At 36.7% G+C, this 10,825-nt stretch overlaps 2 protein-coding genes across 4 annotated transcripts; one reads left to right on the top strand and one right to left on the bottom strand.

Moving 5' to 3' along the window:
- Positions 1 to 211: 211 nt before the first annotated feature.
- On the top strand, positions 212 to 5,642 carry LOC131660856 (THO complex subunit 5A-like). Of its 2 annotated transcripts, XM_058930207.1 has the most exons (8): positions 212 to 595; positions 689 to 979; positions 1,112 to 1,448; positions 2,020 to 2,357; positions 2,470 to 2,720; positions 3,631 to 4,201; positions 4,285 to 4,419; positions 4,666 to 5,642. In XM_058930207.1, the coding sequence occupies exons 1-8, from the start codon at positions 350 to 352 to the stop codon at positions 4,927 to 4,929; spliced, it is 2,433 nt and encodes an 810-aa protein (XP_058786190.1). In that variant the 5' UTR covers positions 212 to 349; the 3' UTR covers positions 4,930 to 5,642. The 2 variants fall into 2 exon arrangements, 1 of the variants encoding a protein (XP_058786190.1); XR_009301051.1 differs by lacking the exons at positions 4,285 to 4,419; positions 4,666 to 5,642 and having other exon boundaries at positions 213 to 595; positions 2,470 to 2,807; positions 3,631 to 3,755.
- A 629-nt stretch (positions 5,643 to 6,271) lies between these two features.
- LOC131660857 (bZIP transcription factor 46-like) lies at positions 6,272 to 10,155 on the bottom strand. 2 transcript variants are annotated; one of them, XM_058930208.1, is made up of 5 exons: positions 9,954 to 10,155; positions 8,255 to 9,426; positions 7,551 to 7,622; positions 7,408 to 7,437; positions 6,272 to 6,657 (listed from the first exon to the last, which is right to left on the bottom strand). In XM_058930208.1, the coding sequence occupies exons 2-5, from the start codon at positions 9,389 to 9,391 to the stop codon at positions 6,583 to 6,585; spliced, it is 1,314 nt and encodes a 437-aa protein (XP_058786191.1). In that variant the 5' UTR covers positions 9,392 to 9,426; positions 9,954 to 10,155; the 3' UTR covers positions 6,272 to 6,582. The 2 variants fall into 2 exon arrangements, with proteins under 2 accessions (XP_058786191.1, XP_058786192.1); XM_058930209.1 differs by having other exon boundaries at positions 8,255 to 9,499.
- Positions 10,156 to 10,825: the final 670 nt, after the last annotated feature.

A 10,825-nucleotide genomic window follows, 5' to 3' on the forward strand; every position in this document is an offset into this window, starting at 1 on the left:
TTTCCAATTAATTAAAGTTTAGTAATGAAATGCATTAAAAATATAATAGAATGTACCATAGGTACATCTAGAAAAATCTTTTTAAAAAAAAATACTTCCGAAAATACATGAGGAACAATTTTGATAAATCAATGGTGGGTGAGAGATGCAATGAGTGGGGTAAGAAATTCTCACAAATATTTCGAATATGTATTTTGTTGTTCTATTTAATATTTAAAAGTATTGATAAACAAGCATGTGAGACTTGTTTCCGCCGTTGATAAACTATAACGAAAACAAGCAGGTGAGAACCGGATTTAACGGAGGAAGAAGGGTTTTAGGTCAAGCAGCAGAAAAAACTTAAGCGAAAATGGAAGACGGTGAGATAGAAGAGGGTTCAATCGCCGTCGAAGAAGAACAACACCAACAACCGTTTCCCCATTCCTCAGAAGACCCCATCTCGGAGGAATCACCCTACGAAATTCTCCACAACAGCAAATCTTCCATCGAAACCATCATCTCCGATATCCTCTCCATCAAAAAAGACGCCAAACCCAAACAACTCCTTCGCGATCTCGTCACTCAAATGTTCCTTCACTTCATCACTCTCCGTCAGGTCCCTAGGGTTTCTTCAATTTCACATTTCATCAATTCCATTCTCATAAAATCACAGATTCGATAACATTCAATTTTAACCTAATTTTTTCAGGCGAATCGCTCTATATTGATTGAGGAAGACCGTGTCAAAATGGAAACGGAACGTGCGAAAGCACCGGTGGATTTCACGACACTGCAGCTTCACAATTTGGTCTATGAAAAGAGTCACTATCTTAAAGCGATCAAGGCTTGCAAAGACTTCAAGTCGAAATATCCCGACATTGAACTCGTGCCCGAGGAAGAGTTTTTACGCGACGCGCCCAAGGATATCAAGGATTCCGTTTTGTCGAAAGATAGTGCTCATAATCTAATGCTCAAGAGACTCAATTTTGAGCTACACCAGGTAATGATATTGATGATATATTCTGTTGCAAAATCTTACCTAGAATATTCAGCATTTTGTAATTACTAATTAGCTTAGAAGAAATGTGCATTAAGTATGCTTATGATTATTCTTATATGAAATTTCTATCAGCGTAAAGAGCTCTGCAAACATCATGCGAAACTGGAACAACAAAAGAAAATCCTTTTGGATACTATTGCAACCCGGAAGAAGTTCCTGACAAGTCTCCCTTCACATCTTAAGTCTCTTAAGAAAGCATCATTGCCTGTACAAAACCAACTAGGAATTATGCATACAAAGAAACTTAAGCAGCATCATTCAGCAGAGTTGCTTCCACCAGCTCTTTATGTGATTTACTCACAGCTATTGGCTCACAAGGAGGCCTTTGTAGAACCTATTGATTTGGAGATTGTAGGAAGCCTGAAAGATGCTCAAGCTTTTGCTCGTAAGCAAGCTCACAAGGAAACAGGTAAGTGAGGACTGATACGTGAAATTTAGCATTCTATAAGTATACTATATTACCAGATCTATTGCCACAGAGTCACTGACAGTGTATATTCTGACCCTAGATTATATTTATAAACATCATTTTCGTTTTAATTATTTAACTTCAAACTAGTAAATCACACTATCAATCCTAATGTACTATTCAGGACATTGTTAGCTTTTGTAAGTTATAGATCGTTGTAATGTTGACACTAAAATAACAAGTAAAGGAAAGGAAGTTTGTTACCAACATTTAAGTACTGCCATGATTACCATGTTTATTACTGTTCTTAAGTTTGTCTTTCCTTTACTTTGTTTGCAATCTTTTTATGCATGTTCCCTATGTGGCCTTAGAATTTCTTGAGCATTTGAAAAATTTAAACTGAATCTTAAATTGATTTTTTATTTTCTTACTCAATTTAAAAATATTCACTATGGTGTGTGAGAATTTTTTGAGCATTTGAAAATTTAAAACTGAATCTTAAATTGATTTGTTATTTTCTTACTCAGTTTAAAAATATTCACTATGATGTGATTTTGTTTTTATTATTCAGGCATTTCCACTGTCACAGAGAGTTCTAAATTGGAAGATGATGTTCCTGACGATGAAGATGATGGTCAGAGACGTAGAAAAAGGCCAAGGAGGGTACCAGTCAAGGAGAGCTCTGACCAAGGGGGCATATTTCAAAGTCACCCACTTAAAATCATTATCCATGTGTATGAAGATGAGACTTCTGATCCTAAGCCTGCAAAACTAATTACTCTAAGCTTTGAGTACATGGTGAAATTGAATATTGTATGTGTTGGAATAGAAGGATCTAATGATGGTCCAGACAATGACATCTTATGCAATTTATTTCCTAATGATACAGGCCTTGAGCTTCCTCACCAGGTTTGATTGCTTTCCTGTTACGGGCATGGTCTTCATTTCGCTATCAGCATCTTTGATGTATTATCCTACTAATCATTTATCTACCTTTTCTTTCGTTTAAATGATGATGCAGTCCGCTAAGCTTTTTGTTCAAGATGCTATAACGTTCAATGCTCAGAGAACTTCACGTCCTTACAAATGGGCTCAGCACCTGGCAGGGATTGATTTCTTGCCTGAGGTGTCTCCATTGCTCCCCACTGACAACAGTGAAGTAGCAAGGAGCGGAGATGTTATATCTGGTCTCTCATTATATCGCCAACAGAACCGAGTACAGACAGTTCTGCAGAAAATTCGCTCAAGGAGAAAAGCTCAATTGGCTCTTCTGTGAGTCACGGCTCTAGCATGTTTACAGTTTTAGAATTTTAGAATATCAAAAGGATCGTTTCTTGATGTTCAACGAAGATAAATACTGTAATTCTATCAACCTAAGATTTGCTATCAGGCTTTGCTTTGGTTGTGTTTTTGTTATTGACATCTCAGTAATGTTTCTTTGTTTGCCTCCCTGTTCTGAATCTTTTAGTGTTTATGCTGCATGTAAGACTTTTTTTCAGTCCATTTACAGAGATTCAATTATATTTTCAAGATCCCTAGTTTATCTTGATTATCGATGTTGATGGGCATGCTTAAGTTAAAATTTGTGGAATTCTTTGGCTGACTTGTAGGGAACAGCTAGAATCTCTTATCAAACTTGAGTGGCCTCTTTTGTCAACCTAAGAGTTGCTGTCAGGCTTTGCTTTGGTTGTGTATTTGTTATTGGCATCTTAGTAATGTTTCTTTGTTTGCCTCCCTGTTCTGAATCTTTTAGTGTTTTTGCTGCATGCAAGACTTTTTTTAGTCCATTTACAGAAATTCAATTATATTTTCAAGGATCCCTAGTTTATCTTGATTATCTATGTTGATGGGCATGCTTCAGTTAAAACTTGTGGAATTCTTTGGCTGGCTTACGGGGAACAACTAGAATCTCTTTCCAAGCTTGAGGGGCCTTTTTTGTCAATCTAAGATTTGCTATCAGGCTTTGCTTTGGTTGTGTTTTTGTTATTGACATCTTAGTGATGTTTCCTTGTTTGCCTCCCTGTTCTGAATCTCTTTAGTGTTTATTCTGCATGTATGACTTTTTTTCAGTCTATTTACAGAAATTTAATTATATTTTCAAGGATCCCTAGTTTATCTTGATTATCCACGTTGATGGGCATGCTGAAGTTAAAATTTGTGGAATTCTTTGGCTGGCTTACAGGAAACAGCTAGAATCTCTTACCAAGCTTGAGTTGCCTCTTTTGTCCTGCAAAAGTGTTCCATGGGCTTTGCACACCCCTCTGTGCAAATTGGATGGCTGGTCACCTATAAAAGCCTTACCTGTACCTCGTGAAACTTCACCTCTGGCTACCATAGATAAAGAGGAGCATGTTCAAGAATCAATGGATGTTGATGTAATTGAAAATTCTGGTGCCACAAAAGAAGATCTGGATGGTATGACGGAAGATGGAGAGCTTCCTACTTTACTTCCAAATATGACTAAGTTTGACCACTCCAAACAAGCGAGCTTAATTTCCAAAAGTATCATTCCATCACTTAGTAAAGTTAGGTCCAAGAGTTTCAAAAAAGTTGATGATAGTACAGATTTCTTGCTGGATACTGATAGCGATTTTGATGAGCCCGCACAAATTGGAAGTGAACTCGAAGATACTGTATCTGATTACTGTGCTGGAAAGTCTCTTTCTTGGATAGATTCTAGTGTGAAGGAATTTCTCCTTGTTCTTAGCAGAAAAACTAACACAGATGATAGGAATGTGAATTTAGAAGCCAAGGTAAGAAAACATCCCTTTTTTAATCTTACAAAATGAATTCAAGGATCTATTGGAATTTCCACCTATATTTTATTTTTTGACAGATTAAGATCAGTATGGAATATCCTCTAAGACCTCCACTTTTTGCACTGAGTCTTTGCCGTATACCTGTTGGGGAGAATCATTTTAAGAATGATGGATTGGAGTGGTACAATGAACTTCGCGCAATGGAAGCGGAGGTGAGTAACTGATCGTTCCAGATGTTACTGCTGTATAATCATTTGCTGCATCTTATGATTTCTTCAAGGAATCGGACTCATAATCTCATGCATTTTGTTCTTGAGACGAGTCTGAAATCCATCTTTCCTCGCTAAAATGTCCAAGATAAAATAAACAGAAAAGAGGAAAACAGCATAACATTCCTCTGCATCATCACAAATGTTGCCATTTTCTTTTGTTTTAATGTTTTCCATTCTAAATTGTAGGTCAACTTGCATATGGTAAAGAAACTACCTGTCATTGAACACAATTATGTATTGGCTCATCAAGTGAGTTGTCTTGCCATGTTGTTTGATTATTATTTAGACGAGGGCTCATCATCTGAAAGGATAAACTGCACTACCTTGGTTGATGTTGGCTTATGCAAGCCTGTTAGTGGCGGGTTCCTGGGAAGATCTTTTAGAGGAAGGGATCACCGGAAGATGATCTCTTGGAAAGACATGAAATTTACTTCAACCCGACCCCAGTAGCGGTAGGTTTCCAGCTAGATCTTTCAGAGGAAAAGACTGCAATGCTGATCTCCTGTGAGAGGACATTGAGTTCATGTCAAATTGACCTGAGTTGTTATGTTCAGCTCTGGACAGCACACATGGGATATACAGTGCTTGTATCGACTGTTGTAAGAATAAGGCAAATTTTCATCCCTTACAGTTGAAAACTGGCTGAGACATTGGTAGATTGTGAAGGGGTCATTTCAGCCATTGGTTATTTGTTACAGCAATTCAATATTTGGCTAGTGCAGCTGCACGGGTTTAAGTATGCCCCCTACTTTGAAGAAAACACTTGAAAAGTAACTGTAGTAATTTTTGTAGGTTTATTGTAAGTTGTAATTTATTGATTGTGTACTGTAGGGCATCTTTATTCTTTCTCGGTATTGGTATTGCCTTGTACAATTTTTCTTCACAAAAGTCTTTGACTATGGTCTATAACCCGTGAATGTTTAACCACATGATTGATATATCCTTGGACTGTTGTCTTTTTTTAATCAATGATAAAATGAGTATTTTTCCATTTTAATTAATTCATACTTATGTGTGAGGTCTATCCAATGTTCCAAATATATCAAGTGTTTTTTTGGGTGAGTTTGTAGGAATTCTTATTCAAAAACAATTTATACTGGGCCTGTGGCTGGCCCACCGTCGGGCAGACCCAGTCCAGCGTATTGCAATGAAGGTATAACAAGAGTGATTTAGATAGCAATAGACGTTGGGGAGTCTCTCACCCACGTGTCCATCTAAGAGCACGTGGCCAATTGCCTTTCGTAAAAACCGGTCCTCCACCTCCTGAGGTCCACGGGCAGTTGACCCAGGACGAAAATCACATACTGATCTTGTCCTATCTACGTATAGTTCTAGTTATCTTCTATTTTGGGCCTATAAATCCAACCTAAAACAGGAGACCTTAACCCAGCGCTGGAAGCACTATAAATACACTCTCTTTCATAAGAGTGTCAGATATTCACTTTCATTCCTTAATACACTCTCTTTTATAAGAGGGTCAGATATTCACTTTCATACCCCTTCTCTTTTATAAGAGGGTCAGATATTCACTTTCATACCCCTTCCTTCTCTTTGAACTGACCACAGTCAAGTGTTGTAGGTCACGAAAATCATCTGATCTTGATAAGATCATACACATAAAGCGATACATTGCATTTTTTCTTCGCAAATATCATTAAATTATTGGTATGGTTCATTATTTCATTAGTTGAATAAATTATGAATCTGAGTTTTTTTTTAATACTTGCGATCTCGAAAAATGATGCAAATAACAAATTGTGGGCGCCGTCTCATAAAAAAACTTGTAAGCCACTGGTCCAAACCCATGAATAGTGCATTAAATAGAAGTACGTACATGATGAACAAATATTTCACCCTCTCACTGAATCAAACTCAGTAAAGGTGTCTGTTCTGCACAAACATAATGGTGGCATGAAATTGGACGGGCGCTAAAACATACTCTCACGGTACTGTGCATATCCTCCCTAACTATGCAAACTGTTAGCAAGACATTCAAGTTTTCAAGGGCTAATCTAAACTACAAAAGCCTCAATCTACAGAAAAAACATGTATTTATGTATTTACATAATGTTTTAACTGCGGAGTAATAATTCAATCTTCAATCTACCATGGACCGGTTTGTGTTCGTCTTAAGCATTTTCTCTTGACTTCTCGCTGCAAATTCATCATTTCTTTAACCTGCGATATCACGAGTGCCAAACAGTTCAGTACTAAGGTGGCAAAAACATGATTTGGAACATGCGTCAATAGTCTGAGAATATGTTTAAACAGAAATCAGATATGTAGATACACATGATTTGGAACATGTGTAAATGGTCCAAAAGTATGTTTATACAGTAAAGGCAGATGCCAAAACATTCATAAAAAAATAGTCAGACATCACATGCTAGTTCATCAAATCAATTCTACAAAATTAACTGAGAATACATTGACAGAAGATCAAAACATGTTATGAGTATTTTTCTTGGTACCAGAGAAAAGCACTCACCGAGTCACCATATACTCCCGAACAGTACACGGATTGGTATCTAATCAAATAAAAATAAAAAACTTTTTTTTAATATTTGTTCGGATCACCACTTAACACCAAACCAGCCGTTCTTATGCTGAACATGACCAGCACACTGAAATGCGATGATTGGCATAGCCTGTGATCAAATGTTATCTTCACAATGATCTTTGTCAAACTCTCCATTGCTTTTGGCAAGAGGATTGACCAATTAGCATGTTATATGAAGGAAGCTAATATGAAGGAAACTAAAACCACGATTCATGACATCTTGACCATTTAGTCACAAAACAGGGCACAAGAAAAAGACTGTTTTAGAAAAACTTGTGACATGTGCAGTTAAGGTAAATTCAAATACATGCAATGACAGAAAACCAAAAAGGAGTGATTTTCATTATTTTTCTGAAAGCTGAACTTACTTGATTTTTCTGAATTTCCATGATTTCTTCCTGCAGTATTCAAAATAATGGTCTGTTAGAAACATTTTAGAGTTAAGGACCTTAAGCTACAAATTCAAATGAACGCCTGCATCTATATGCGACACGGAAATAGCCAGAATTACCTGCTTTTTCTGAAGTTCTTCATTCTCTTCTTTTAATTTTGCAACTTCTGCTTCCAATTCCATGGTATAAGCCTGAAAATAAATGAAAATAAAAATGTAAGACTGGACTTACAGCTGATATCTTAATATTTTAACAAAATTTCTAAGCTTCAATTCATTCCCATGTCATGTTCCCACCAAAATCCCTTATACAGGTTACTTATTATATGCTTTTATGGATCTTATGACGATCCAACTGCAGTAATGTTCCCCAATCAGCTGCAATATTACCTTGTTAAAACCTGAATCTGTACAACTTCCCATGACTGTAACTTGTCAAAAATCTTTCACTTTTCATCGGGTCAGTTCGCTATCATATTACCACTCTGCTGCAGATACAGCATGTTTACAGAGGACAAAAGCAGAATGTCAATGGCTTAGTAGTAAACCTAGTAGTAAAATCATAACATGACTCTAATCACCTAGAAGTAGAATCTATAGATTGCATTGGCAAGCGTTCGATTCTATCGCTCAGACCAGTACATGGAGGTTGCAGTCACAAATGTAAGTTAGTTTTCATCCATTCTTTGGGTTTAGATCTCAGCATAAGTTAGTCTTCATGCATCCAAGTAAGTATTCATTCGAACAAGTTAGCGAACTATGATTGCCAAATTTAGATCAACAATAAAATTACAATAACTAGACGTTGAACAAAAAAGATTTACCTGCTTGCGAGCGCGAGATCTAGCAGCTGACTCTCTATTCTTTATCATTCTTCTCTGCCTCCTCTCAATTACCTTCTCCACAGCTCCATTACCCTTCCTTCCTCGCATACCACCATTAAATACATAAGGAACCGGCGACACGGAAGAAGTATCCCCATTAGACTTTCCAAGTTTATCACCAGATATTTGGTTAGCTGGTGACACGGCACCAATTTGAACAGCCCCAGGTGCCAAACCAACCATACCAATCCCTCCACCTTGCACAAGATTAGCATTCATGCCTTGATCAGGAGAAAGCCCCATAATTCCACCTCTCAGTGCTTGATTATTAGACAAAGGCATCTGAGTTGCATAGTTCAAAACAGGTTGCTTAGGAAATATCTGCTGCTGCTGATGTTGCTGTTGCTGTTGTTGCTGCTGAAGTTGATGTTGCTGAAGTTGTTGATTCTGAACTTGTTGCTGAGACACTGAACTCTGCATCTGTTGCTGATTCGCGGATCTAATCCCATTCACATTCAACGGCAAATTAGTAGGACTCTGAAGACCAACAAGTGGATCATCATTAGTACCACCATTCATTCTATTATTACCACCCATAAAACCAGCAACTTTATTCATCTGCTGAGCCTGAAAAGCCAAACCCAAATTACTATTATTCCCAACCCGCGCTAGATCGAGAAAAACCCCATCATTCGGTTTCGCATCTTCCCTAACAACACCAGCTCTAACCAAAAACTCCTCCAAAGTCATCTCCCCCAAAGTTGGCTGCCTTTGAGCCTGTGGTGCAGCCAAACTAGGACCATAATCCTTCGAAATATCCTTCCAAACTTCATCAACTGTCTTCTGACTAAGCGTCCGCGGCAGCGTCAAAGAGCCTTGCCTCTGCAAATGATTACTAACAGCCTCTTCACCACCCATTGTTTGAACCTCTTCTGCAGTCCAAATATTCTTCAACAACTCATCCATGTTCATTGATCCAAAATCTTTCCCAGAACCTCCCATACTATTCATAAATTCATCAATCGTCAACGAGTACACCGACGACTGCCGCGCCAGAGAAAAGCTCCCCGCCGTCGTCCTCCCACCTCCGCCAGCCACGGAGGCGTCCGGATCATTCCCAAAACCCTTGAAATTCATGCTTTGAAATTAATCACTTCCGTTTTCCCCCAAATCTGAAGCAAAACACAACCATAATCACTTCTAAATCACAAATCTAAACCCTAACTCCCAATCTTCAAACATAAGCTAACAAAATCACAATTAAGGAAAATAAATAAATAAATCAACAACTCAGATTTTCAATTCTTTACAACCAAATTGATCATGAAAAGACAAAAAAATTTTTCCTTATTTTCTTCTCTTTTTCGAAAAAGAACAACAGCAACAAAAAAATAAAAAAAAAAAAAAAACAAAAAAGTTGAATTTGTTGATGTAAGTGTGATACAGGTGGATTAGATTTGATTGGAGCTTATTTTAAAAATGCATTAAGTTTGATTTATACGCTAATCAGAAATTTGTATAGTGTTTGTACAACGTGGAAAATTTCTTCTAGATAATGAATAACGATAAAAAAAATTTCAACACTAGTGCAAAATATCTTTCTCGAGATAATCTACAACTAAGAAAAATGAAGTTAGGGAAGAACGAAAAGAGGAAAACACAGAGAAGAAAAGAAGAAATTAAAGAGAGTTACACTTACATGGTGTGGTATTTATTTTACTATGGTTTAATAGTTATTTGAGGTATTCCTGATTTGGTATGTTTTGGGGAAAATTTTGGGAAGTTTTGGTTTGTGTGTGTGGTGGGTTTGATTTTGGCTGCGTTGCTCTCTTCTTGATTTCAAGAGCTTGCTCTCGATGCGCCAAGTGTCCAATGTCTCTTCACACTTTTCTCTTTCTTTTTGTTTTCAGGACTATGATTTTTTATTTATATGAAGTAGGGATTGTTTTTTTATTATTAGAATTTACTGGAAATAAATAAACTATATTATTGTTGTTTTCAACTACTTGTTTTTAATGGTGGTTCTTTTGGGAAATGTGTGTGTATTTAAAAATGTAATGTAATTGGAGTACGTTTTGTGTTTATTTTTTGTTTTTACTGAGTTGAGAATTAAATTATAATTATAAGGGTTAATACCTATTTTCACCCCTGCCATATGGGGCTGATTTGAAAAACCCCCTGCAAAAAAAAAAGTTGCAAGAATTCCCCTAACATTTGAAGATGCTCTCGTTTTAAACCTTGTAAAATTTTTGTTTTTAAAACCAACCTTGCCATTTGAAGATTCACTCATTTTAAACCTTATAATCTTGTAGATTATGTCATTTTAAACCCTCTGGAATATGACAGGAAATGTTGGTTTTACTAAAAATAATAATTTACAGGGTTCAAAATGATAGAGTCTTTCAAGTGGCAAGGTTTGTTTTCAAAATAAAAATTTTACAGGGTTTAAAACGAGAGAATCTTCAAATGTTAGGGGAATTCTTGCAACTTTTTTTTTTGCAGGGGGTTTTTCAAATCAGCCCCATATGGCAGGGGTGAAAATAGGTATTAACCCTAATTATAAATAAAAGT

Source organism: Vicia villosa, linkage group LG3, assembly GCF_029867415.1.
Source record: "Vicia villosa cultivar HV-30 ecotype Madison, WI linkage group LG3, Vvil1.0, whole genome shotgun sequence".
Lineage (NCBI taxonomy): Eukaryota > Viridiplantae > Streptophyta > Magnoliopsida > Fabales > Fabaceae > Vicia > Vicia villosa.

What these genes read in the sequence shown, in the direction of transcription:
- LOC131660857 (XM_058930208.1), bottom strand. Translation starts at nt 9,391, where the DNA reads ATGAATTTCAAGGGTTTTGGGAATGATCCGGACGCCTCCGTGGCTGGC. An exon ending in GATCTCGCGCTCGCAAGCAG is followed by an intron (nt 7,623 to 8,254) that starts GTAAATCTTTTT and finishes ATTTATTTTCAG; the next exon opens with GCTTATACCATGGAATTGGA. An exon ending in AAGAACTTCAGAAAAAGCAG is followed by an intron (nt 7,438 to 7,550) that starts GTAATTCTGGCT and finishes TGAATACTGCAG; the next exon opens with GAAGAAATCATGGAAATTCA.
- LOC131660856 (XM_058930207.1), top strand. Translation starts at nt 350, where the DNA reads ATGGAAGACGGTGAGATAGAAGAGGGTTCAATCGCCGTCGAAGAAGAA. An exon ending in GCCTTGAGCTTCCTCACCAG is followed by an intron (nt 2,358 to 2,469) that starts GTTTGATTGCTT and finishes ATGATGATGCAG; the next exon opens with TCCGCTAAGCTTTTTGTTCA. An exon ending in ATGTGAATTTAGAAGCCAAG is followed by an intron (nt 4,202 to 4,284) that starts GTAAGAAAACAT and finishes ATTTTTTGACAG; the next exon opens with ATTAAGATCAGTATGGAATA.